Here is a 26,172-nt window from a genome sequence, read left to right as displayed (position 1 = left end):
CAGGGGGATGAGGTTGTGTCCTGAACGTGGGGTTGCTCAAGACTGGCAGGAAGAGAGGCTGGCCAGAGAAGACCGAGGCAGATGGGCCCCAAACTGCTCACGTGCCACGACGAGGATGGAAGGCTTCGTGACAACTGTCTAAATTTTAAAGAAGATTCTTCAGGGGTGGAAGGAAACGGTGCACTCCCACAGCTGCCGCTGGCTGGCCCTGGCCAGCTCCCAGCGCCACGGCCCCTCCTCCTACCTCACTCCCCACAGGGCCGCATTCATGCCAGGCTTCTAAATAGTCCCACTGTTTGGCTGGAATGAGCAGTAAGACCAATTCCCCCGTGCGCTCCCAGAGCACCGTGTTTCATCAAACCAGAACCCGGGCCAGCTCAGATTCCCGGCCGAGACAATGTCCTGCAGTCCCGCTTTATTCACAGGTCACGGGTGTCTCAGCAGGACAGAAATGAAGGACTCCCACCACCCCCCGGAAGGCACGGGAGCGCTGGTTCCGGCCTGGGGCAGTCACGCTCTCTCTCACGCAGCTCTCGCAGGAGCAGGCTTTTATTCCCTGAGCTTTCCCAACTTTCAGGAAGAGGAGACGGGCTGAGAAGTCACAGCGCAGGTCGTTATTTCCCTATAAAATGTTAACTCTGCAGATGGATTTTGCCTGAGTAGAAATAAAATCTGCCATTGATTATAAAGTCCTTTGTGCTTGTTATTGCACAGATTTATTACTCTCCGGCCCAGCGGCCTGGGGAGGCCCTGGGATTCTTGTCTCTACCATTCCCACTAGTTCTCCAGCCACTTCTTTCAAGCTCTCGCCCAGTTGGGAACAGGGACTTGCTCTATCTGCTTCCTTTGGGGCAAAGAAAGAGCTTTGCAAATCCCGATGAAGTGCTCTTAACCTTCTTTGGCAGAGACCCAGGATGGTAAGATACGCTGCTCCTTAACCAAAGCAACTTCCTCCTTCCGGTTCTCTTCTGCTCTTGGCACTGTGCACTAAGATATGCACTTCCTCTGCAGAGCAAGGAACAGCCAGGTGTGACCCTCCTGCCCACTCTCCCAGATTCAGAGCTCACTTTAAATGGGCAGCAACCTCTTCTGAACACTCACCCGATAAATCAGAACAGAACTGAGGAGGGTCGAGGCAATGAGTACTGTCTTAAGTTAAAACTTTGCCACTCTTCCTGGCCCCATTTTAGAGTTGAAACTGAGGCTCAGAGAAGTCAAGTAACTTGTTTAAGGCTGCACAGCCAAGTAGTGGTGAAAACAGGGACACAAACCTAGTCCAGACTGACTTCAAAGAGTTAGATGGGCCCACTCACTTCTAAGAAAGGTTTTACACGTGGCCACAGACCCAGACATGCAGGGTGAGAGCTGAAACACTCCCAGAGAGTCAGCCTTCCCAGTTAAACCAGAGATGACTTGGGGTTCAAGAGAGGCGAGGGGGCTGGTCCAGGATGACAGTGCTGGTTACAGCCACAACCTGGCTCTGCCACAAATTCCCTGGACGATATTGTCCAACGATTGCTTTGGAAGGTTGGATTTAGTGTTTGTTTAGGGAGAGGTTCTGGAGGAAATCAAAGGAGCTTGCATCTCAGAACTGCCCCAAGTCTGCTTTCTCCTTTTCTTGGGCACAGAACTGTCTGACTATTGAGCCTCAAACCTCCTCTCCCCAGAGTGTTCCGGACCTAAGGATACCCTGCCACCCCAAAGTGTGTGGCAAAGCGGCCTGGGAGAGTGAGGGTCCAGACAGCCTCTCACCTCCCTGGAGGGGGCATTCCCCATCCCACTCGGCGAGCGCAAGCCCTCAGCTTGCCTGGCAGGGACAGTGAATGGAATTCCCAGAACAGGGAATGTTTTAGCAGGAAGCTGTCTGAAATCACAGCTCTGCGGTCCTCATTCCACACCGTGCCATCTCAAGCCCTACTCTGAGCTGAGGCTGGAGCTGTTAAAAACAAAACATTCTAGCTGGTGAGCACCACAGTCAGCCTCATTTCCACCCTAGGAGCCCTGTTGTGCATGAGTGAAATCCCACAGCGATTGCTCCTTGTTGGCCTTAGCCAAGCCACTGGCGGGCGGTGCTGGGAGCCGGCAAGGAGGTGACCCGGTGGTAATCCGAAATGCTTCACCCAACACATTTTTATCCCATCATCTCAGCTACATGAAAGGGCTCCACAGTTCCCTGGCATTCAAGACTTTACAGGGAAACGGACTTTGGCCCACTGGTTAGGGCATCCATCTACCACATGGGAGGTCCACGGTTCAAGCCCCAGGCCTCCTTGACCCGTATGGAGCTGGCCCATGTGCAGTGCTGATGCGCGCAAGGAGTGCCCTGCCACGCAGGGGAGCCCCACACTCAAGGAGTGCGCCCGTAAGGAGAGCCGCCCAGCACGAAGGAGGGAGCAGCCTGCCGAGGAATGGCGCCGCCCACACTTCCCATGCCGCTGACAACAACAGAAGCGGACAAAGAAACAAGACTCAGCAAAGAGACAGAGAAAAAAACAGACAACGGGGGAGGGGAGGGGAATTAAATAAATAAAAATAAATCTTTAAAAAAAAAAGTAAAAAAAAAAGACTGTACAGTCTCGCCGTTCAGCAATAAAACGAGGCAAGACATATTAGCCATCCCCGGCTGACGCCTGCATTCTTTTCCCAACAATGTCAGAGAAGCTGTGCCCTCCAGGGTTTAGTGCCTGCTGAAGCCTGACCCTCAGCGCCGCCCTGAATGGAGTGGGAATGAGGTAAGGGGCGCAAGAAGCCTTTAATGGCCACCGACCCCAAAGAGCTCTGCTTGTCCGGCCTCCTGCAGACTCCCCCTTCTTTTCTTTTCACAGGCCTCAATTGTGTAGGGCCTGGCAGAGACAAAACTACCCATGAGCAGAGGTTACCCCCCCCCCGGCACAGGTCAGGGGCATTCTGGGGGAGAGCAGGAGAAGGGGGCTGGGGGAGAGTGAGGGGCACATGGAGCGGGAGGGAAAGCAGGGCGGAGGGAGGGGTGAGGGGAAGGGGACACCATTTATAGGGAGAGACTGACCAAGTCCAAGGCGGCGACTTTATCACCTCGCCCTCGCGTAGTGTCTGAAAACTGCTTGGCGGAACCAACAGCTGGTATATGAATGGGAAGCTGGACGCGACATGAGCTCATTTTCCAAAATAAGCAAAATGCTCCTCTAGTTTTCTAAAAACAACTGACCTAAGGCTCCAAGGCTCTCAACAAGATGGCCTCTACATCGACACCGCAAGATGAAAAAGGGGGGAAAATTAAAATGGGTTGTGTTTTACATACCAACAGAAGCTTTCCCCAGCAATTTTCAATTATTGCATTGTTAGTCCTCCAAGAAAAGTAACTATTTTGGCTCAGGTCCCCTAAAGTTGCCAAGTAAAGAGAGCAGTGTGTTCACAAGTTTGCAAACAGTCCTCGGAAATGCAGCATGGACTCTGCTCTGGAAGATCATGGTTGGAGGAGTCCTTCCTTTCCCTCTGGTAGGGTTGGTAAACTCTGAGTGTGCCCCGGACCCCGTGCACACTCTGATGAAGGCTGAGGACCCTTTGCTAAACAGTGCATTTTGTTTGTTTGCTTGTTGTGGTGGTGGTTTTTTTTTCCTTCTCATTATTGTGGTAACATATATACAACATAAAATTCCCCTTTTTCACCACTTACAAGCGCACAGTTCAGTGGCATTAACTACATTCCCAATGTTGTGCCACCATCACCACCATCCATTACCAAAACTTTTCCGTCACCCCAAACAAAAACTCTGGACCCATTAACACCCATTTCTTCTCGCCTCCCCCCCCCCCCCCCGCCCGACCCTGCCATAAAATATGCAGGGACATGAAAGAAGCGAATTATGCAAAAATATAGTTATCCCAAAATATTTTTTAAAACAACCTTGCAACATGGAAATAAATATCCCTCTTTATTAACTCACTACGTAACTAGCAGTGGACCTAACGACCATAATTGCAAAGCAAGGATGAACGAAAATGTATTTTAAGAGATCTGCAACAACTGTTGTGATACGAAAAGGCCTGTGGTTTCCATTGGTGACAAAGTACAGCTAATTCCACCGTGGTTAGTGCCAATATTTATAATACTAGGAAATACTAGATTTCAGCCAAAGGCTAGTGAAAATGAAGATGTCATTTTTCCCTCATCCAAGTTCAGGGACCTCCCAGGTTCTATCCATGGACAAGAACCCTTGCCAGAGGCAAGATGAAGGTCAGGACCTTCTGCCCCCAGGACCGAGCAGAAGGGGTGGGCCAGGGCTTCAGCACCTTCTCACTTGAATGGGAACCTTTCCTGGGAAAGCCATTGCTTTCTTTGCTTTCACTCTGATGCTTTGAAAACGTGTAAAAGCAACGTGAAAGCATGACCCTTTTCATGCGATACTGATGGCTTCCAGTCCGAAGATGAATAAGGACCTTTGATGTGTTTCTTCAACAACTGAGATCATTGTCACCAAATAAAGGGTCTGTTAATTAGTTAATGCTGGCGTTTAAACAGGACCTTGTTTCAGCTGCCTGGGGTCCGCTGGGCCCTGGGATGTGTTTTTCTTTTCAGAACCTGCCCAGGGAGGGCTCGCCTTCCCAGCACGCTTGCATTTTGGACGCCTGGGCTCTGAGGCCACTGGTCGCGCACGCACCCCCTCTCGGCTCCTCGCGGGGGAGCTGTCCTGTTGCCACCACACAGCCCTCCATGCCATTGCTGGGGCCACCCGCAGTTGGGCCCCCCCTCCAGGGCCGCGCAGCCCTGGCGAAGGGCCTCTCGGTAGGGGCGCGGGCAGGGTGCGAACCAAGGCCCGCGCCCCCCACACTCGGGCGCACCCCCGGGCGCACACCTCGGCGCGCGCACGCCGCCGTCCCGGGCGCACGCACGCGGCAGCCGGCCCCGCCGGCCTGGTGGTGGCGGCCCCGCCGCGGACTCCCCGAGGGCGCCGCCCCGGCAGCCCCCGAAGCAGCCAGCCCGGCTCGCCCCGGCCGCCAAGTTCCGCGGGGCGCGTCGGCAGAGGCAGCGCGCCGGGTCGGGCTCTGCTGCGCTGCGCGCGCTCCGGACGGCTCGGGAGGCGCGCCCCGACCGCACGCCCGGCTCCCCCGCGCCACCAGCCTCCCGCCCCGACCGCACGCCCGGCTCCCCCGCGCCACCAGCCTCCCGCCCCGACCGCACGCCGGTTCGCCCTGCCCCGCGCCCCGACCGCGCGCCCTCCTCTGGCGAGCTCAGGCCCCTCGCCAGCGCCCCGCCATGGCCTGTGGCCCCGCTCGGACCGGCCCGGGCCCGGGGCCCCAGCTGCTGCCGCTGCTGTCGCTGCTGCTGCTGCTGCTCCGGGACGCGGGAGGCAGCCCCGCGGCCGCCGACGGCCGGGCGGGACACCAGGACGCGCAGCGGGCCCCCGGGGACGCGGCCGCCGCGCTGGGCTCGGGCGCCCGGGACATGGTCGCTGTCCACATGCTCCGGCTGTATGAGAAGTACAGCCGGAGGGGCGCCCGGCCGGGTGCGGGCAACACGGTGCGCAGCTTCCGGGTTCGGCTCGGTAAGTAGAGGGTGCCCCGAGGGACCCCCTTGTCCGCATTTGGCTCTTTCATCATTGGCCTCCCCCTTCCGTCCCCCAACTCCCGCTTTTCCTCTTCCTTTGGTTCAGTGTCACGTTCATTCATTCTTTCGTTATTTATTCACTGAGCCTCCGTGGGGACGCAAAGAGGCCCCCGGAGAGTCCCCGCCCCCGGGGTGCTCCCAAGCCATCGAGGGCGTCACACTTGCAGGAAGGAGATGGCTTGGGGACGGTAGAAGACTAGCATCAGGGGGGTCTGCTGGTGGCTCTTGCGGAGTGCATAGTCCGGTGGGCTGGGTGGAAGCCGCCCATAAAGGAGTACCTAGCGTGCACCCGGCGCCCCTCCGGCTGGAACGAGCAGCCCAGGTTCCCGCGTCGGGGAGGCAGAGCCTCGGGTGTGTGCCAGCGGGCTGAGGTCTGCCGGGTGGTGTGAGGGCGGCAGCGCAAGGTGTTGCATGAGGGGCCCAGAAGCGCCCCCTCCCTGCCCTTCCCTCACCTGGCGCTGGCAGCCCCTCTCCCCTTTCCCTGCGCCTTGGGTGGACCAGGCCCTGCCCTCTCCCTGCCCCCCTGCAGCCTTACTCCCTGGGGACGGACGGACAGAGGGGGAGGTGCCAAGCCACCCAGGGCGAGAGGGGAAGACCCTGGTTGCCATGGTGACGGCTCACTTCGGGATCAGGTGGGTGGGGGGCACCTGCAGCCCCTGACAGGGAGGAACAGGGTTCTCAGAAGAAAGACCCTGCGTCTGCGGGTCCCCTCCTGGGCAGAGGGGAGCAAGCCCAGCCCTGGAGCCAGACAGTCTGGGGTCCACTGTCACCTGCTGCTCACTGGCCACAGGACTCAGGTAACTTCCAGGGCCTCAGAACCAGATGTGGCAAGCTTGGCCTCGCTGAGTGGCTACCCGGGAGCACTGTTGCCCACTCAGAAGGCCCCTCCTGCCCTTGGCCCCAGGGACCCAGACTCAGGGGTCTCCGTCCACCCTCCCTGCTACCTTCAGGCCTCGAGGCCCCATTCTGGAGCATCATCATTAAATTGAACCACCTGAGAACCATCAGGCAGGAACGTGTCCTGGGTTGGACCCTAGCTTCAATGGACGTGAGAGCCCTCCTCTCTAAAACGGGCAGAGGTGCAGGGAGGAGGAGAGGGACCCGTCGAGTCGGCCCCAGGCCAGTGCCAGCTCGAGGCGGACTCTCGTCCTGGGAGCACAAAGCTCTGCGCTGAGCACCCTGCGTTCATGGGGCTCTGAACTCGACCTGGCTTCAGAAGGAGCGCGGTCTGTTCCCTGCATGCTCCGGGGCCGGCCAGCTCTCTGCCTCGGCAAGGGTGCGCCTGGCCCTGGAGCCTGCCCACTTGCTGCAGCTCAGGGCCCAGAGGTGCACACCTCTGCCTTTCTGTCTCACAAAGCTAGGTGCATCAAAGCACGTGGAACCCCGAAAGGACCTGGGCACAAGACTTCAAATCCAGCCCACCCACTTTACAGACCAGGAAACCGAGGCCCAGTGGGGCCGGGGGTGGAGTCAGCCTGTTCATGGTGGCAGCTGGCACATCCCAGCTATGAGGCTGATCCTGTCTCCACTGCCCAACCCCACCCCACGTGGCCCCAACTAAACCAAGACTGGGATCTGTTAGGGGAGGGTGGAACAGACAATGCTGAGAGATGAGACATTTCCATGCAGCGTGGGGCTGCCTGACCGCTCACTCTTCTTTGGAACCGCTGGGTAGACACGGGTGTGAATCCCAGCTCCACCAGCTCCTGGCTGTGCACCATCACCAAGCCACGTTGCCTCTCTGAGCTTCAGTTTCTTTGTCGGGACAGTGGGGTCATGATTCAGTGGGATAAGGTGGGCTTAGTGCCTGGCATCGGGTAGGAGCCCAGGCACCCTGAGGTCTCCCTTAAGTTATTTCCTCCCCAGCCCCTGGCCAGCCCCCAGGTGTGCAGGCTCTGGGCCCAGTGGCCTGAGGGCCTTCTTGGCTCCTCCAGGATGCACACACCTGGACAGGGATAGCGCCGCCTCCCCCGCCAGGCCCACAATTTATGGATGAGGCTGGGAATGTGGGAGGTTCAGCTTTGGCTCTGGAATGTACACTCCAGCCTGCTCCTTGGTGGGATTCTCTTCCTAAACAACAAATGCTTCCCTCCCTGCAGCCCTTGGCGCAGTCACGGAGCAGGGCTCTGTTCCTGATGCAGGCTGAGACGCTGCTTGCCTGGGTCCCCCCTGGTCCTGCCACCTGCTGTGGAGGGTAGACAAGGGCTTAAACTTGACCTTGACTCCCTTCTCTCACTTCCGCTATGTAGTGAGTGGTGTGCCTACTTTAGAGGGTCATTTGAATAACCTGAGATGTGCCAAGCACTTAAAACACTGCCTGGCACATAGGGGTGTTGATAATTGGTTAGCTATTAATATTATTATACCAGCTACTACCCTTCCCCTCCGTTGCCCCTGAAGTGCATTTTGTTCCTTATTAAATATTCATGAGCAGAGTATGATTTTGAGTCTGATCCTAAGGGTTTAAGGTCGGACCTTCTCCCTTTACCACCCCCCAAGAATGACCTGTGTGCAAATCCAAGCTTTGCCACCAACCACTGTGTTATGCAAACGTTCCTTAACCTCACTGATCTTCATTTTCTTCATCTCTAAAAAGAGGGTAAGACTACATGCCCACCTGTCAAAAATGCCAAAAGCCAAGTTCATTTCAGCCCATCGAGTATTTCCTGAGCACCTTGTGGGTTGCAGGGACTGTGGGCTATGGGGTTGGCATTGCCCAGTAGGGCTCACAGATGGGCGGGGAAGCGTGAAGTAACGTATGGGGATGGGGCAGCACGCCAGGGGTTGCAGTGAGCTATTAAGGTTGGGGGGAGTCCTGCGGGAGCCCAGACACAGCACCCACCCAGCAGGGGCTGCCTTGGATGGACAAGTGGAGCTTAGCTGGGTCTAGGAGTAAAGCAGCCTGCTGTGTGCTGGGAGCTGCAAGGGGTTTGGATAAGACAGGAAAAAAATGTCAGAAGAGAAGGGCAGGAGAGAAGCTGGGCAAGCTGGCCCCAGTCAGGTCACACAGAGCCTTGAGCGTTGTGCTAGGAAGTTTGTAGGCGGTGCAACAGGAAGCAGTTTGCAGGTGTGTGTGTATGAGAGAGAGATTGAGATTGAGATTATTAAAGAAATGCTTGCTTGTTGGGGGGAAATCTGGAAATCATAGAAAATCACAGCAAAGAAAACGTCATCCCTAACTGCATCCCGACACGTAACCACAACTAATATTTCAGTGGAATCCTTCCAATCTTTTCATTTTGGACTGATACATAGTTGCATTGGCTATATGTTATATAGCCATATACCTGTATTTATACCAATATAGCTGTGTCTATCTTTGTATTTATCTATAGCTATCCTTACATCTGTATTATATAGCTCATCTCCATTATTTTTACCAAATGGAATCTAATTTTCAACGTGCAGGTAAAACTTATTTCCTTTTTTTTTTTTTTAGAAATGACAGTTTTTCATTACTGCCTCTCCTGAGCCTTTCTTCATGCATGGTGGCAGTCTGCATTTTTTCCCTATGGTTCTTGCCTTTCTCTTACTGATCTGCAGAGGTGCTTTGTAGAGCAGCGACATCAGCGTCTTTTGTAATCGATGGCGCCGGTACCCTTTCTCTCGAGGTCAGAGGGCTCATAGAGCAGCTGTAGCTGAGACGAGGGCCTGGGGAGGGCAGGAGGGCAGGATGCGGCGTGCAGGATGGCTGTGTAGAAACGGTGCCCAGCACCGGCTGGGACTGTGGCTTGGGTAGGTGCGGGTGGGGGCAGGGCAGAGGGAGAGGGATGTACCCCCACCAGAGCTCAGGCTCCAGCTGGAGGATCGGAAGGGTGGTGTTGGTGGGGTTGCCTCCAGTAAAGGGGCCCCGGGAACGGGCAGCGCCTGCTGGAGCCCTGCCCTGAGCATCACAGCAGCTCCTAGATCCCGTGGGCTCTGCAGAGATGCTCACACTCAATGCTGATGGTGCTTTGGGAGGTGCATGCAAGTACTCTGCCCAGCTTACAGGTGGGGAAACTGAGGGACGGGGCACTCCCATGACGTGCTCAAGGCCCCAGCGCTCAGAAGCAATGCCAGCAGGCCTTCACCCCAGGAGCCTGGTGCTGGAGCCTGCATGGGAATGGGCAGTCAGTCCATCCTAACCGCCCTTCTTCTCATCAGCCTGGCTCGCAGCACCCTTCCTCCATCTTCCGCTGGTGCCTCCATCGTCAGGCCCGTGTCCCACCCTCGGTTCACCCATAGCAGACACTGGGGGCTGTTTCAAGGGCAGTGGTTGAAGAGGCCAACTCTGGTGGCTTGGATTCTGTTTGTATGGGGACAGAGCTCTCCAAGGGTGGCCCTTCGCCAGTGGGTTGGCCACCGGCAGCCTGCAGGGACTTCGGGGCTAGAAGGCCCCTTCCCACATCCCTCCCTTCCTGTCCCTTCCCACCACCCTCAAGAGGAGGCTGAGTGTCCAGCAGGGTACACCTGCTAAGTGTGTGGTGAGTTCCCCAGATCTCTAGAGAGAGCACCGTGTCCAAATAAGGTCAGCCCTTGCTTTCTTGTAGAGTCAGCTGAAAAAAAATGCAAGTAATGACTCGAGTTTGCAAAACACATTGCTGGACAGGTGCGCTCTTTACCTGTGCTGTGGGGCACATCACGATTCTGTCCAGAGCATGCAGAGTGGCAGGAGGCATAGGCCTGGGGTCAGGCAGACCTGAGGGAGCATCCGGCCTCTGCCCCTTACCTGCTGTGTGACCTCGGGCAGGTGGCATGTGCTCTGAGTCTCCAGCTCTTCATCCATCAAGTGAAGGGCCCATCTCTGCTCCCCTCATTGCAAAAATTAGGAGACCGATGTGCAGAGCACTCAGCACTGGGACCAGCACAGTGTTGGCACTGATAAAAAAATATCATCCTGTTTTAAAACTAGGGAAACTGAGGCTCCAGGGAGAGTAATTGGTCAAAGATCCAATTGTCATGGTTCCAGTTGAATTTGCGTCATCAGCTGTGACTTTCCCAGGAAAAAGGCTGTCTGGCCCTCTTTAAGGATGCAATTACTGAGCAGCAGGCCAGGAGCCCCCCTCTGTTAATCAAGTCGACAGACCTGGCAAACTCCCCCTCACCCCCCATCCTTCCCTGCTGACCTGCATTGCAGGGACTGCTTGGGCAGGATTTGTACCCGTCCCCAGTTATTCCTGAGCACCAGCTCTCAGCCCGGCCTCCAGCTCGGCTCGTGGGACATGGTGGTGAACAAACATGGCAAAGCCCTAGCCCACCTGGAGTGTATGTTCTCAGGGGAACACCCGCAGTAAACGAACAAGTATCTGGCTATAATTGCGGTCACCCCTCGGGCTGAAGTGTGGTTTGCTGGCCTGGCGGGGGAGCAGCCGCGGCAGGCCAAGCCGCTGCCCCCATAACAGGGTGGCTGGTCGGACTCACCGCCACCCCTGAAGGAAGCTCGGCATGGGCGCAGAGTGCCCTCGGGTCTCCCCTTCTCGGCAGCCATGCTTCCGCGGCCGCCCCTCCCGGATGGCGCCACGATGCCTGTGGGGTGGCACCCTTCTTCTTCTTTCTCCCTGCGCAGGCACAGGGCGGAAAATTCCAGTCTGCCCTTTTCCCCTCCCCTGACAGCAGCAACAGCCAGGCATGGGTGGAAAAATCCAGTCTGCCCTTTTCCCTTCCCCCGACAGCAGCAACAGCCAGGCGTGGGCGGGAAACTCAAGTCTGCCCTCTACCCCAGAAACAGCAGCCACCAATCCCTAAACCCTGCCCCTTCCCCCAGCAACAGCCACAGCCAATCCCTAACCACCACCCCTCCCCCGTCCAGTACCGCCCACTGACCTTTTGCCGGCAACCAATCAGAACAGGGTGTGGCTTCAACCAATCAGCCTTCCCCAGCCCCTATAAAACTGTTGCCTCTCCCTCAATAAAGTGGACTTGCGTGTTTACCTTGTCTCCGTGGTAGTTCTTCTGCCATGTGCCCTCCAGTCCTGAGAGCCCCCAACAAGGGACTGGCCTCCCTTGTCCCCAGTTCGTCGCCTGCCTCTCTGGGCAACCCCTTCGTCGCCGGCTTCGCCGGGCGACCCCGTCAGCCAAACCGTGCAACCCCTTGTGAGACCGATCCAGCCGTTGCATGTAATGAAGACAAACGGCTCAGGGGACAGAGTGGTGGGGCTGCCCCTCCAGCCACAGGCACCAGGGGCACCCTGCAGTGGGGAGGCAGCTCAGGCAGAGGTGTGCAACGGCTTGCTCGGTCAGTAGAGGTGGGGTCTGGCTGCGGACGAGGGGTCGGTCCAGCTCTGGACGAGGGGTCGGTCCCGCTTGGGACAAGGGGTCGGTCCCACTTGGGACGAGGGGTCGGTCCGGCAGCAGACGAGGGATCGGTCTCACAGGGTTTGCACGGTTCGGCTGACGGGGTCGCCTGGCCAGCCCCCGATGCCATGAACTCACAGTCCTGGCCATGTGTGTGAGTGCTCCCACCTGCCAGGGCTTCCCAGAGTTCCCTGCCTCTTGGAGTCCCCCAGCAGGCTGGTCAAAGTAAGGACCCCACAGCCCCATCCATCCGAGTCAGCGTCCCCGGGGGAAGGGCCTTGGGGCACCGTGTTTGGGAAAGGCTGGGCTGGAGGAGTGTGCCATGCCAGGCCGTGGGTTGGAGGAGGCCAAGTCTGAATGCACATCAAGGCCCGTGCCGCTCCTGACCCACAGAGGCCTCAAAGGGGCTGCCAGTGCCTGCTGCCACGTGTCAGACCCGCCATAGATGCACCTTCCCCGTCCTTCCTTTGTCCATCTCCTAGTCCCTTAAGAGGACCTGAAAATTCCCCAGGGGATTAGGACTCCTTCCCAGTAGAAACAAAAAACCATAAGCTGACGATTTTGGTTTAAAAAGATATCTGATCCTGTGGGTATAGGTGTCATCGAGGCTGTGACCCCAACCCATGCCCTTTAGGGAGCCGGGTGTCACACATACACTCCAGGGCTGGGAGCTCTGTTCCTCTAAGGCAGGGTCCTTGAATTGAAATTCAAAACAACATTATTCTTGTGGGGACATGTTCATGTGTGTGTGATTTATTTATTAAATAATACACAGTATAGTGTGGGCTTAGCAAGGGGTCCGCGGTTTTCAAAGGGGTCCATGGAACAAAAAAAGTTAAGAACCCCCACTCTGCACCTTTATCCTGCTGATGGGAGGCTCCGTTGTATGCTAACTTCTGGGGAGGTGAAAAAGCAGTGGAGGAAGCAGGCTGAGCCCAGCACTCCTGTTCTGATCTCCTGCACCCCCAGGTGGGTTCCGGAAAGCTCCCCTCCCTCTCCTCCAAGTCTGGAGTCAGCTTGGCTATTTCAGAGAATGCAAGCTTCCAAGGGCCTGGCCAGGTTTCTGACATGACAGACAAGGGTGACCTGGGTCCCCGGGATACACCTGGTAGAACCAGGTGAGCAGGAGGGACTGGGAAGCGGGGCTGGAGCATTCCAAGCTGCAGGTGTGATGGCCGAGGGGCGCCATCCTGCTGCCATCCTGGCCTTCAGAGGCTTTGTCAAGTGGCCTCGTGCAAGCCGGAGAATGCTTGGTCTTTGTAAAACAATCTCAAAGGCTGGTGGGCAGAAGGCACTCCAGATGCCCCAAGGGCAGCTGTCTTCACCCCCCCCTTCCCCTGGAAGACACCCAGAACACAGCAGAGACCTGAGCGTCTCCACTTACTTTGCCTCTTTTGGAAAAATGACTAATTGCATGGGCATGAAAATGATAGGGTTTAGGCAAACACAGGAAGGTGGCAGGTCAGCAGCCAGGCTTGACGCAAGCCCTCCTGGACCCCTATCCCACCGTATGTCAGGGAAGGGGCCAGTGTGTTTGGCCACGGTGGCATTTGTTCATGAGAGGCAGTGGCGTGAAGGTGGAGGAAATGGGAGCTTTAGGGGCTGGTGCTGGCCGCTCTTTTGCACCCCACGGACCTCTGTGCCCCTCTCTTCCTTGAAGACAGCCCATGGCACTCTCATTAGTTTTGTGTTGGGATTACAGGAGATCAGGGACACATGGGCCCTGCCTTCAGGACAGGGTCAATGGTAAACAGGCCATCCGTGTCCACCTCAGCCCCTTGGCAGGAGACCCCAGGACCTCTCCAGGAGAGAACCTAATGGATGTGTGGTGTGTCCTTTCTTGGCAGAAGTGGTCGACCAGAAGGCTGTGTACTTCTTCAACTTGACCTCCATGCAGGATTTGGAGATGATCCTCGCAGCCACCTTCCACTTCTACTCGGAGCCGCCACGCTGGCCCCGGGCCCACGAGGTGCTGTGCCAGTGGCCCAAGAGCGCTCCCTGCCGCCTGCTGCCCCCAGGCCCGCTCCTGCGCCAGCACCTGCTCCTCCACAGCCTCTTGCAGAACACTGCCACCCAGGGGCTGCTCAGGGTGGGTCCTGGCCCTCATCCCCGCCCTGCGGGGCCTTTGGCTGGCCAGGGACATCTCGGCCGCCATCAAGGTGGACCACCAGGATGGCGAGCTGCTGCTCTCCACCCAGCTGGACTCAGGGGAGGAGGAGCCAGGGACAACAGCCCTGCACCAGGCACCCTACATCCTTATCTACGCCGACAACCTGGCCATCTTGGAGCCCAACAGCGTGGCCGTGACCCTGCAGAGGTAGGACCCCTTCCCGACTGGCGACCCCGAGCTCAGCGCTGTGCCCAACAGCTCGGCAGACCCCCGCGTGTACCGCACCACCCACGCCACCGTCCCCCTGCAGGACAATGAGCTGCCCGGGCTGGATGAGTGGCTGACGTGCACCCCGCACGCCCGGGCCCCCCACCAGCACGAGCTCTGGCCCGGCCCGTTCTGGGCACTGAAGCCACGGCCAGGGTGCCAGGACCACCGGAGAAAGGTCCCAGACCTGCTGGCCGCCACCTCGCAGGTGCTCAACTTTGATGAGAAGACCATGCAGAAAGCGTGCAGGAAGCAGTGGGAAGAGCCGCGGATCTGCGCCCACAGGTACCTGAAGGAGGACTCCGCAGACATCGGCTGGAACGAGTGGATCATCTCACCCAAATCCTTCAACACCTATTACTGCGCCGGGGCCGGTGAGTTTCCGATGCCCAAGGTGGGTGCGCTGGGGCTGTACTGCCAGCTCTCTCCGGCAAGTCCCCAGTGCCTGGGTCCCTTGTCCCTCCCGACTCTACCCCTCTTGCTGAGGCCCTCCACCCCCTTGAACTTCTATTTTCTCATTTGTTAAATAGGGATAAGAATATTTCCATTTCCTGCCAGCAGGGGTCTCTAGACCATAGATGGGGTTGGTTTGACCCACAGAGGGCTTTCAAAATGTTGACTTGCTGAACTTGAGTTTTAACATCCAAAGATTCTTTTGGAAAGCGGTAAGAATCCTCCTTTGGTGTAAACTCCCACATAGCAGTCATCCACAGAGATTGAGAAGGCATTGCCCCTGTCGACAGGGCCCCTGCCTCGCCAAGGCTCTCTTCCTAGCCTGGGCCTCATAGTTTTGGCACCGGCGACCAGCACAGCGCTAGCTCTGATGGACCCCCAGGGTGGGCTTGCTCCTCACAGCCCATGGCAGGTTCCCACAGTGCAAGTATGTCTCACCATGCCTGGCAAGTCACCACCGCTGGATCCTTTGGCACTGGCAGAATCTCACCTTCCTGTGGGCCGGTGGGAACTCTGTCCACCCATCTTCCCACAGCTGGTGCTACAGGGGGCTGCCTACCTGCTGATGCCGGTGGGCTGCATGTGCTTTCCCTCCCCCTGCTCATTTGCTCTGCTGCATTCCAGGTCATGCCTCCCCCTCCACAAGAGGAAGTCTGTGCACAAATCCATTCTGAACATAAATAAATGAGCCAGCTGGGAAACCCCAGACCCAGACACGAGGAGGTGTTCCCCTCTTTGAGAGTTGAGTGGTTCCTCCGGAGAGCGGAGGGAAGGGGTGCCCCTCAGAGAGCCAAGCCTTGGCCTGGGGCAGATGTCAGGCCATGCTGCTACCTGATAAGCCTGGCTCGTGCCCACTCCCTGCCTGCACCCCACAAATCCAGGGACCCTGCCCTGCTCTCCTCCCACCTCCCCAGCCAAAAGCCTTTCTCGCCAGCTGCACTCTCTATAAAATCTCTCTTTGGCCAGCGGTGGGTCAAAGTGAACCACCTTGTTGGAGAGCCTGAGGAGAGGCATTCTCCATTTGGGCTGCTGAGACTGAAGACTGTTCTGGATACGAGAGGCCACCAGCATTGGGAGGGGGAGCCAGGGTGGCATCAGCGAGAGGGTCACATTCCAGACACTTTTGAACTGAGGGTCAAATCACTGCATCATTTCCAGCCCTGGGTTCTTCCCCAGTAAAGTTAAGGTAATATGCATCCCACAAGGTTGATCAGATGGCAAAATGGGGTGACACAGTTTAGCAGCACCTGACTCTCCCAATGTCCATTTCCTCCCCCTGCTCAACCACCCCACCTCCTACTGACATACACCCAAGCCTTCCTTTTTGGTAACAAGAAACAATCACCCTGGCATCATGCCTCTACTTCTTAGACCGATATACCTCCTGGGCAGCCCAGCTGCCTTCGCCCTCTGGACAGCTCCTGCCAGGGCCCAGGACAGGAATGTGTGACACACAAGTGCCCCCAAGTGGCCATTGCCATGCATGGAGGTTCCAGCAGTGGAGAGTCTGGGGGCTCCAGCTGTGGCCGCATTCACGGGGAATGCACATCCAGCCCTGGGAGTTCGCCTTGTCTTCTGGGTTGCCGCCTTTAGTGGCCTCAGCCACTGCCCTGCAGCTGCGGGGAAGTGGTGGGTGCAGTGTGGGGAGTAAGCCTGCCTGTCCCTGCCTTGCAGGTCATCTGCCCGTCCAACCATGCCACCATCCAGAGCATCGTGAGAGCCATGGGCATCGTCCCAGGCATCCCAGAGCCCTGCTGCATTCCCAACAAGATGAACTCCCTTGGGGTCCTTTTCCTGGATGAGAACTGGAATGTGGTTCTGAAGGTGTACCCCAACATGTCCGTGGAGACCTGTGCCTGCCAGTAAGACCAGCTGCTCCAGGCTGGAAGGGCAGACACCTTTGTGCCAGCCCATGCCTGGTGGACCACACTGCTTGGTACCTTCTGCAGAGAGGACTTGACGAGGGGCGAGGCTGCACACACAGGACAGGGGCTTCGAGGCCACCTGCTGGGTGCTGGAAGGTTCTGTCTATGGCGAACCCTTCTGGGGTGTTTTCATTCCTGGTGACGGGGCCCCAAGTGCCAGTCCGAGTCCCCCTGAAGGAATCTGGGTGTTAACCCTTGGCCTGAAGGTGGCCCCTGACCTGAACCCACTGCTCCGAAGGCCAGAAATCCTGGATCTGTCACAGGGTGGTTTTGTGATCCTCAGCTCCTCACCTGAGAAGATGACTATGCAAATCCTGGGGCATCACTCCCTTCCACAGTGAGAGCCTCTGCTCACCTGCTCGATTCTGATGTGGAAAAACAAGCCTCAATAATGGTCTACACCTGTATTCTGTTTCACCTTCCACTGTGTAAGCTTTCATATGTACAGTATGCACATACTACCAATGTTGGTTTCCTTTTCCTAATATATATTTTATTTTACAACATAAAGGTGGGAATTGACACCATTTCCCACCGAAGTAATCCTGCTGGTTACTAAATGGCAGTTGCTTAGATGTGCAGGTTGAAATAACACAGACAGTAATGTGTGGGAATACTAAAAAGTAACCCAGATTTTATATTTTTGTAAATTATACTTTCTATACTGTAGATTATGTATGTTATGTACTTTTATGGAAAGCTAATAAATTAAAGGTATGGTGCAGTATCTTGAAAGAGTCCAAACATGGATGGAGCCTCCCCTATAGTCTGACCCCAGGGTGGCTGCCAAGGCTTAGGACCACCTGCGCCCTCTCTTGTCTCTGCCCCAAGCTCCGGAAACACAGCTGCCTCTGCTTCACTGCCCGCTCCCGCTGCGCCTCCAGTCTTAGCCCAGGTGGGCCTCAAGGAGGAAGCAGCACCAGGGAGGGAGAGGTCTACCTCACCACGAGCCGGGAGGACATCAGCTGGGAGGGCCTGAGCCATTTAAAAGAGCACCTACAGGCTCCTAGGCAGAGGTGTCTCACCTGGGCCATTCAAGAGGGAGAAGACTGCACCTGAGCAGCCGGCTGTCTTCTGAGGTCAAGAGGGCTCCTGCGGGCCTGGAGGGTCCCACGGTCACCGGCGGCTGCCTTGCTCACAGGATGGCTCATCCTGCTTCCACATCAGCACCCACTGCCCCACCAGTGGCCCAGGATCAGAGCCCCATCAGCTGGGGCCTGAGGGTGTCATGTGATCTCAAGCCCTGGAGGAGACAGAGAAGCTGGGAGAGGAACAGGAGGTGCTGGCCTCAGGCTGTGAAGTCAGGGTTCCCACATAAGGGGAATGCACTCGGCAGGAACAGGAGGGAAGAGGGAAAGCAGGACAGAGGGATGGGGCCAGGGGAGAGGCCTTTAACATGCACACACATGCATGCACACGCAGCACACGCATGCACCGCCTTATCCCCGTGGGAGACTTCCGTGGGGCTCGAAGGTTCATTTCTGGGTGCTGGGGATTGCCAGGTACCTCCAACTGTTCCGCAAACTTGGCGTCTGGTTTGCCACAGCCAATTCTTTTTGGAACCTGATGGTACACGTTATAGTTAGGTACGTGAAAATATTGCGACTTGTAAAGACTCCCAATCCCTTTCCTCCCCAAATTAAATTCATTTTTCCTCCCCTCCCTCCATTTCTTTCTCACCAAACAGCTCCCTCTCCATTCCCAATAAAGCTGGGGTCTCCTAAAGTCGTTCTCTATTCTTTCTGCATTTGTCATTTCTGGGAGAAAACGGATGCCCCAGCTCCTCTAGGCCTTGGTTTCTGGATGGCAGGTAGCAGGGAAGCAGGCTGTGGGCTCTCCGCTAGGCCCAGCATGGGCAGGCTTGGGGCCAGATGGAAGGTGCCCGGTGGGTCCACCTTGCCAGGGTGTGTCCTGAAGACTTAGGGATGCGGGACGGGTCCCGTGGGAGACCCATGCCCCTCCAGTGGTGGCTGCCCTCATCTGTCTCATCTGTCAAGCACCACCCGGTTGAGACATGGCATCGTGGGTAGTGTTAGCCAAATCTTACAGCTTCCTAAGGCTCGCTCATGGATAAACAGGCTCAGGAGGACAGAGTAACATGCCCACTGTCTCACCAAGGCCACGGCCATGTCCAAGGCTGCTTGATTCAGTGGCTGTGTGGCCATCTCCCCACCCCCCAGCTTCCTGGGTGGTGCCCCCCCACCAGCCCATTCATTTTGTCCCAGTGGCAGTGAGGGAGCTCACAGTCAAGTAAGCTTCAGAAAGAAAGGTAAGTGTTTACTGACAAGGTAGGAAATTATTTTTCCTTAATTCCAAAATATCAACATGCCTTTGTCAGGAGAGCAAAAGGTTCCTGAGGTCACTCAAGTACATCAGGCAGCTGGAGGGGACAGTGTGGGGGCATGCAATCGCCCCCAATTCCTAAGTTTCTCCATCCCTTAAAGGGCCAGGCCTCTTAGAGGGGAATCCATGTGCTAAACAGAAACGTTACAATTGGAGAGCCAAAAGCCTCAGGCGTGGGAGACACTTTTCAAGAGCTTCTGATGCCACCCTTGCACTTCAGGAAGGTGGAAACTGAGTCCTGGTAGCCTGGGATGTCCTGCCTAAGGCACTCATAAAATGTCTTAAGACCGATGCTGCTCCTGTGGGCAGGCTGAAAAGCGTGGTGGAGGAGCCCACGGAGGGCTGGGGATGGCTGAGAAGAGAAGCTCGATGGCTCCACAGAGGGATGGGATGGGGCTATGTCCCAAAGGAGGAGTCAGGCTTGGCCAGTGGCACAAGGACAGTGCAGCCACCCACTCATGCAATGGCTCTCTGGGGAAGGGTGCTGATGTCATCAGGTGCCAAGGAGCTCCAGCAGTGGTTTTGGTGGTAAGACAAGCTTGTGCCTCTGGCTGAGCTATGCACCCAGCATGAATTTAGAGAATTTACTTCCTTTCACCGAAAGTGGGGAATGTAGACCATGCGCCGGTCCCCACCGCCTTCTGCTTCCTGCTCTGGGGCCGTGATGCTCAAGGAAGCTTCCATCTACCTGCCTCTCTCCAGCATTCTCACTCGTGCCTCCTCCTCCAAACCCTCCCAGCAGTTTCCTTTTATGAGGGGTGGGGGGAGCAGGTGAATGGAAATATTTATGCATTCAATTACTTAGCACTCACTAAAAACCGTGCTAGGCTAACACACACACTTCATTTCACGAAAGCCTCACCCTCGTTTCCTCTTTTGTCAGAAACAATGCGCAGATTTGAGTGTGCATCGGGAATCACCAGGAGGGCTTGTGAAAACAGATTGTTGGGCCCCTGCCATCGAGGATCTGATGGCATTTCTAACCAGTCCCCAGGTGCTGCTGCAGCCCTGGGTCCAGGGGCTACTTTGAGTGCCACGTCTCTAAGGGACGCACTGGGCGCAACCATGACACAGCGAGCGAGCTCAGTACTTACCACGTGTGAACATGAACCATCTTAGTTTGCCATGCCACTACAACAAATGCCACACAACAGCTGGCTTAAACCACAAGCATTTATTGGCTCATGGTTTCAGAGGCTAGAAGGCCAAAGTCAAGTGGCAGCAAGGCCATACTGTCTTCCCAGTCTATAGGTTCTGGTGCTGGCTTGCAGCAGGCCTTGGGGTTCCCTGACTTGTATCTCTGCCTTGTCACATGTTGATACCTTTGACCTCCCCCTGTGGCTTTCTCTGACTTGCCGAAACTTTTTCTGGTTCTAAAGGCCTCCAGGGATACAGCTCCATCAATCAGGAGGCCCACACTGAAATAGCATCTTAGAAGATCAAATTCACAAATGAGTCCTGGCTTCATGGACAGTGCATCTTTGAAGGTTCCTATTTATAAATGGCTTTGCACCCATAGGAACGTGGATTCAGTTGAAGACCATGTCTTGTTGGGGTGCCTGGTTCACTCTACCACCAGCCAAGAGCCCCGGAGCCTGGGCTGCCAGCTGGAAAGGGCTTCACCCCAGCTCTGCCTGGCCCAGGCTCTAGACACAGCCTCAAGGTGCCTCTGGGTTCCGTTCCACTGAGCGCCGGAAGCTCACACAGGGACAGGTGTCCTTCTAGAGATGCCTCCTGGGGCTGAGAGGGGCTCCTGACCCCCTGGGGTGGCCGTATCACAGAAACTTAGGCCCATCCATCCCCCCCTCCACAATGGAAGGCTGAGGCCAGGGCCACAGCTTCAGGAGGGAGGAAGCTTCAACAGTCCCTGACAAATGTGGAAGTCAAAGCTGCCCCTCTTGTTAAGTGAATTGTCCTTCTGCCCTGGTGCTTCTAGGCCATGGCCTGCTGTGTCAGGGGTCCTGGAGGATGAGGCGATGGAGGCTTTGTTAACATTCACCCCAAAACCCAGGCCAGAGCATCAAGAGCAGGCAGGGGGCCTTGGTGATTGCCTGGCAGGACCCGGCATGCCCAGCATGGCCCTCCCGCAGGGAGCACCCTGAGGTGTCCAAGGACAAACAGAGAGCTGAGCATGGGAAGCTGGCCCTGGAGGGGCCTCAGCCCTCCGTGCCTTCAGGGCAGCCTCGCCCAGCACCTCCACTAGCCTAAGGATGCAACAGCTCAAGCCAACAGCTGGTGAGCGGCCCGGGTCACCGTGCAGCTGTCGAGGGAAGCCAGCCGAGTGCTGCGGCTCAGGACACAGGTCAGCAGTGGCAGAATGTCCTGAGCGGGCATGACGGGCAGTCAGGACTGACCCAGGCGGGGGACAGGTAAGCAGGAAGGCAGGGCCTCCCTGACCGAGAGCACAGCCATGGCAGAGGCTCCGCAGAAGGGGAGGGGTGGGACAGAGCCTGGTGGCTGTCCAGGTCGTGGAGAGAGCAATCACTGCCTGGCATGCCCTCGCTGCATGCTGAGCTCCACGGGGTCACTGTAGCACCCTCGCAGTACCAGGCCCGGGCGGAGCCCTCAGCCCTCTCCCCAGATGCTCCCACAAGGACAAACACCATGCCTGAGCATGGTGGCCACTCCCTGGACTGGCAGGGGAGTCAGCCACTGCTGTGCTCCCCGGAGGCTCAAGTCCAGATGGAGGTGCAGTCGCCAAATGTGGGGAGAATATAGTCCTGCCTCCCTAGTGATCAGAGACGTGCAGGTTCTTAGGGCCCAATTTCGGTTGCTCATCCCTCCCCTCCCCTCCTTTCCCCCCTCTTCTCCTCCCTCCCTCTCCTTCTCCTCTCCTCTTTCCCCACCATTCCTATGGAGAAACACAGCTTATTGAGTCCCCAACTAACCCGCCTATTTCCAAATTTTGAAAGTGTCTATTTCTCCTTCAGGAAAATGTTTTTGAAGTTTAGGTAAAATCCTTTAAATGAGAAACCTTGGCAAAAAACTAATGTAGGTTCAAAATAAGTTCCTAGGAAGACTAGAAGATAGCGGATGTTTGCCTCTGGTCAATGCAGTTAACTCACTGCACTGGCAGCCCAGTGGGGTGAAATGGTTTGCTGGAGGAGGGGCCAAGGCTCGCATGTGCTGAGGGGCCTAGCCCGAGGTCAGGTCAGGGGCTGCATGCCCACTCAGGCCCACTGTCCACACAGGGCAGCTTTCCCTCCACTGCCATGGTCTCCCAGAACCCCCAGGCACTGACCGCCCCTTCCCCTGGGCTTGAGCCAAGGTTCTGCAAGCAGGCAAGGGTTTGGCAAGGTGCCACAGGCTGACAAGATCCGCCTCAGCCTGCCGGACTTGTGCCCATCTGGCAGCGTGGTTATACACCTGCCTGGTGGAGCCCGATAGCCCAGTTGTCCAAAGGAAGAAATCTCTGGACTTAGGTGAACTCTCCTGGTTTTAAACAAATGTGGTCAGCAGATCCCCCAGACGCTGCCAGCGTCACGCCAGACCCTGGGGCTCAGTTGTGAGCCCCACTCTGTGGCGAGGCCAGGCTTCTCTCTCTTCCTTCCACCAAGTCCCCTGAAGCTGCATCTGGCAGCCTGGGGCCACCTGAGTGACCCACCAGAGCAGAGCACCAGCCACTGAGTCACCTGTGGCCGGATCCCAGCCCAGAAGTGGCCAGCACAGCGTGGGTGGGGATTTAGCTTCTCCCCAGGTGGGTGCAGGGCTTGGGGAGGGCGGGGAACTGTTTCCCTGTCTGCCCGCCACCCCAAAGCCGCTTCTGAGGACTGTCGAAGCACCCGCACAGTTCAGCTCGCACTACGCAAACAGGCACCTGCCGGGCACAGCCCACGGGAGCCCATGCGGGGCTTCTGGCTGGGAGAGAGGACCCCGAGTGCATGGGTAGGAGGCTGGGGGGGAGGGAGAGGGATGGACACGCTGACCGAGTGGGCAGCCAGGTGGAGTGGGAGTAAGCTTCATGTGGCCCCTCACTAATCCAGGAGGGAGGGAAAATGAGCCTCATTCCACACAGGAGGAAACTGAGGCACAAAAACATTCAGGACGTCTCCAAGGTCATAGGCCCAGTAAGGGGCAGAATCACAGTTTCAAGATTTCAGTCTGCCAGATGCCAGGCCTCCCAGGTTTTCACAGCAGCGCAGGGTCCCCACACTTGTGGTCACCGAGCTGGTGCTCAGAAAATGAAAGTGCTCTTCCCTCTTTATGCTCGAGCCAGGGTGCAACAGAATGTGCCCGTGGTCGCGCGTCACCCCGGGAGATGCGGGAAATTGAGACAGTTTTGCTGCTAAAGGGAAAGCCCCATTTTTGCCTGAAATAGCAACAGAGTTGAAGCCAAGTTTTTTTTTTTTATTGACTTTGTAATAATATTACATCAAAAATATATATGTGAGGTCCCATTCAACCCCACTCCCCCACCCCCCCCTCTCCCCCCCAAAACACTCGTTCCCATCATCATGACACATCCATTGGATTTGTTAAGTACATCTTTGGGCACCTCTGCACCTCATAGTCAATGGTCCACATCATGGCCCATACTCTCCTCCATTCCATCCAGTGGGCCCTGTGAGGATTTACAATGTCCGGTGATTGCCTCTGAAGCACCATCCAGGGCAGCTCCATGTCCCAAAGACACCTCCACCTCTCATCTCTTCCTGCCTTTCCCCATACCCATCGTCCACCATGTCCACTTTTCTCAATCCAATACCACCTCTTCTATGTGGACATTGGATTGGTTGTGTCCATTGCACCTCTATGTCAAGAGGAGGCTCAAATTCCACATGGATGCTGGATGCAATCCTCCCATTTTCAGTTGTAATCGCTCTAGGCTCCATGGTGTGGTGATTGTCCTTCTTCAACTCCATCTTAGCTGAGTGTGGTAAGTCCAATAAATCAGATTGTAGGTGCTGGAGTCTGTTGAGGCTCAGGACCTGGCTATCACATTGTCAGTCCAGAGATTCAAATCCCCTAAATATATCTTAAATCCCAACGTTAACTGCACCTCCAGCACATTAGCATGAAAGTCTTATGAAGGGAGATCCCATCTGAGTCCAGATTCATCACACATAAACACCATTTCCAATGAGGGGCCATCTGCCCTGGTAGTTAACCCCATCGGCCATGGCCATAACTCTCATGGGTCTCTTTAGCTGAAGCCAAGTTTTAATGCCCCCTTAAAACACTACGAAAATCATGCCTTTCACTTGGCTTGGAAGATGGCATTCCAAGTGATCTCTAGAACCATTTTAGGTGTTCAGATTCCCAAGGTTCTAAGGCTGGGATTCCCGCATCCTCATCCCAGAGACCCTGCTTTAAAATCACACTCAGGTCTTCACTCTAAAGCTGACAGTGTTTTGTTTTGGTTTTCTTTTTTTGCTTATTTGCTTATTTTATAATTTTTTAAAAAATAAGGACATAAGTTTATGTGATACAGGTAAAGACATTTAAATCCCTAGGCTTTAAGGTGATTTAAAGTGAGATGTGCACACTTAGGCAGTTAAATGTTCTGAACCAGCATTTCCACATCTGTAAAACTGGAATAATTAGATCCCCTCGGGGTCAGAGTGAAAATGAAACAGACATATATTTGGCAAAACTCCTCATTCAGTGCTGCCTAATGGATTCTCATAAACAGTAGGAACTCTCCACCCGATTTGAGGCATCTTCTGCCTCCTTCTTGGGAAGGCCCGTGTGTTCCTTTAAAAAGAAACACAGATCCCCGGTGCCGCTGATAAGGATAGAAGCGGTCACAGAAGAACACACAGTGAATGGACACAGAGAGCAGACAACTGGGGGGCAGGGGAGAAATTTAAAAAAAAATCTTTAAAATAAATGAAAAAATACTCTTAGAGGCTTACGTGACACCAAATCAGGATTTAATAGGGACAAAAATGTCACCAAGAGCCCCACTCACTGGTGCTCTGAGTCATGGCCCAGCAGGAGGCCCATCACAGTGTATTTGCATTTCAGGTGCCATCTCCACTACTGCCAGGGAAGACAAGCCCTTCCAGAACCACGTCTTGCTCTTCAACATCTCCATGCCCAGGCACGAGCAGATCACCTGGGCCGAGCTCTGGCTCCACGTATCCTGCCACGGCCCCGCAGACGCCTCTTGTGAGCTGAAAGGAAACGTTGCAATTTACGACATCCTGGACGGGGCTGACTCCGGGGATGGCTCGGCGGAAACCAAGACCTTCCTGGTGTCCCAGGACATCCGGGGTGAGGGCTGGGAGAGCTTCGAGGTCTCCAGCGTGGTGAAGTGGTGGCTCAGGGCAGACACCTCAAAGAGCAAAAACAAACTGGAAGTGAGGGTGGAGAGCCCCTGGAAGGGCTGTGACCAGCTGGACATTGCCATGCCCCTGGGCTCTAAATACCTGCCCTTCTTTGTCGTCTTCTCCAACGACCGCAGCAACAGGTCCAAGGAGACCAGGCTGGAGCTCAGGGAGATGATCGGCCATGAGCAGGAGGACGTGCTCAAGCGCTTGTCCAAGGGTAGCCTGGCCGGCGAGGGCGAGACTGGGGGCCATGCGGCCACACCGTCGTCCTCGGCCAGGCACAAGAGGAGCACTGGGGCAGGCAGCCACAGCCAGAGGTCCTTGCTGCGTGTGAACTTTGAGGACATCGGCTGGGACAGCTGGATCATTGTGCCCAAGGAGTACGACACCTACGAGTGCAAGGGCGGCTGCTGCTTCCCGCTCGCCGACGACGTTACCCTGACCAAGCACGCCATTGTGCAGACGCTGGCGCACCTCAAGTACCCCATGAAGGTGGGCAACGCCTGCTGCGTGCCCACCAAGCTCAGCCCCATCTCTGTCCTCTACAAGGATGACGTGGGGGTCCCTACCCTGAAGTACCACTACGAAGGCATGAGCGTGCCCGAGTGTGGGTGCAGGTAGTACCCGTCTGTGCCACCAAACTTCTGCCAGTAGACTGGGGAGGGAAATGGGCAGGGGAGCCCCCATGCTGCCTGGGCACTGAGAGGCAAGGACTCCCTGGAAAATGAGAGGGGCCGCCTCATCTTCCAGGCCAAGGCCCGGCCTCCCTCCCACCCCCCAGGCCCAGAAGTACACACTGCCGAGTTCAGTCACAGGGGAAGAAGAGGGTGAGAGGACATGGAGGGACATGGCAAGAAGGGGAAGGCCTGGAAGGGCCTCTGGGGTGCAAGGGGGGATGATGGAAAGGGGGCAGGAGAAAAATAATACCGAGTGGGCTGAAAATTG

General features: G+C 56.1%; 2 protein-coding genes across 2 annotated transcripts; both read left to right on the top strand.

Annotated features, from left to right (window-relative positions):
• Positions 1-5,233: 5,233 nt before the first annotated feature.
• Positions 5,234-16,553, top strand: LOC101416171 (growth/differentiation factor 10-like). Its single transcript, XM_058299627.1, is given in 4 exon segments — positions 5,234-5,522; positions 13,705-13,946; positions 13,948-14,628; positions 16,362-16,553. Coding segments are annotated over 4 exon segments (1,404 nt in total).
• A 4,895-nt stretch (positions 16,554-21,448) lies between these two features.
• Positions 21,449-25,848, top strand: LOC101427559 (growth/differentiation factor 2-like). The gene is made up of 2 exons (XM_058299522.1): positions 21,449-21,572; positions 24,923-25,848. Exons 1-2 carry the CDS (start codon positions 21,449-21,451, stop codon positions 25,846-25,848), a joined length of 1,050 nt encoding a protein of 349 aa, XP_058155505.1.
• Positions 25,849-26,172: the final 324 nt, after the last annotated feature.

This window comes from Dasypus novemcinctus, chromosome 6 (assembly GCF_030445035.2).
Source record: "Dasypus novemcinctus isolate mDasNov1 chromosome 6, mDasNov1.1.hap2, whole genome shotgun sequence".
NCBI classification, from domain to species: Eukaryota; Metazoa; Chordata; class Mammalia; order Cingulata; family Dasypodidae; genus Dasypus; species Dasypus novemcinctus.
Note: the sequence above shows the minus strand (reverse complement) of the source record. Positions and strands in the feature narration are given on the sequence as shown.